This window comes from Austrofundulus limnaeus, unplaced genomic scaffold (assembly GCF_001266775.1).
Source record: "Austrofundulus limnaeus strain Quisiro unplaced genomic scaffold, Austrofundulus_limnaeus-1.0 Scaffold822, whole genome shotgun sequence".
Classification (NCBI taxonomy): Eukaryota; Metazoa; Chordata; class Actinopteri; order Cyprinodontiformes; family Rivulidae; genus Austrofundulus; species Austrofundulus limnaeus.
In genome coordinates this window covers 198,397-199,403 of record NW_013953224.1, presented here as the reverse complement: position 1 = coordinate 199,403, position 1,007 = coordinate 198,397, and the positions used below count along the sequence as shown (strand labels likewise).

The 1,007-nt window shown below is 39.9% G+C and overlaps 1 protein-coding gene across 1 annotated transcript in view; it reads right to left on the bottom strand.

The window, feature by feature from the left end:
• LOC106532736 (uncharacterized) overlaps window positions 1-1,007 on the bottom strand; it is a gene marked incomplete at its 3' end in the record, with an annotated part of 13,230 nt that continues 12,223 nt past the window's right edge. The window contains 4 exon segments of the mRNA XM_014028854.1: window positions 1-52; window positions 169-454; window positions 541-865; window positions 938-1,001. Of these exon segments, the coding sequence (XP_013884308.1) occupies window positions 1-52; window positions 169-454; window positions 541-865; window positions 938-1,001 (727 nt within the window).

Below are 1,007 nucleotides of genomic sequence, written 5' to 3'. Positions count from 1 at the left end.
GTGTAGGTGCAGTACTGAGCACAAAACCCAGGACTGTCCATACGCCCATCAGCTATAAAAAGGAACAGTTGCAAAAGAAAGTTAGATTTCTTTTCAAATGTGGAGACAGTGTTGGCTGAGATGCATGTGGAAATTGTCTGGTGTGTTATAACTGAACATTGTACTCACCAAGTACTACAACATTGTCCTTTGACTGCAGTCTGGAAACAACTTCAGCTCTTTTTTGGTCCCAAAACTTTTTGATGATATCTACACAATATGTGTCCTGTATTTTAAAAAATGTACACCGATCCACTACTCGCATATTCATAAACTTGAAGAGCAATGCAATTTTGTTATAGTTGTTGCCAGACAGGATTATGTTTGATGCCAAAAGGAAGTCCCCAGCTTGCATCCCATACTTGAAAGAAGGCTGTGAGTTCCACTGCCACACACAGTGATTGTTACGACAGATCTGGAAAACATATTCATAAAAACATTTAACATTATATTTTAACTGTTATGATGATGAAGTTACTACAGAGCAGTAAATAAACTTACCCATGTCATGATGACACCCGTTCCTCTGGATTTGATAAGGATCTGGAATGGTCCAGGGGCCTGACATTCTACTAATGTCAGTGGGTCTTTCTCTGTGCACACGGGGATTGGCAGCAACAGATACTCAGCAAGTTGTTTTAAACATGTGTGATAAGTTATGGCTGCAAGATGTTCAACGATGTCATCCTCACACTGGACTTTAATTACTTCTGGTGCCGGTTGAGATTCCATTGACTCTGTGTCTAGAATGTCATGCACAGTGTCCTCCATGCTGATGGCTTGAAGAGCATCTAAACACAACTTCTGCTGAATGGCATCAACAGGCCTAATTGAACAGAAAAAGCAATGAGAAAAGAAAATAATTTTCATGAAAGACAAGTTCTGCTTATGAACTTATCGAACACACAGAGGGATGTGTTCCTCATCATCATCACTGTCAAATTCAAAGGTTTCCTCTTCCTCTGATG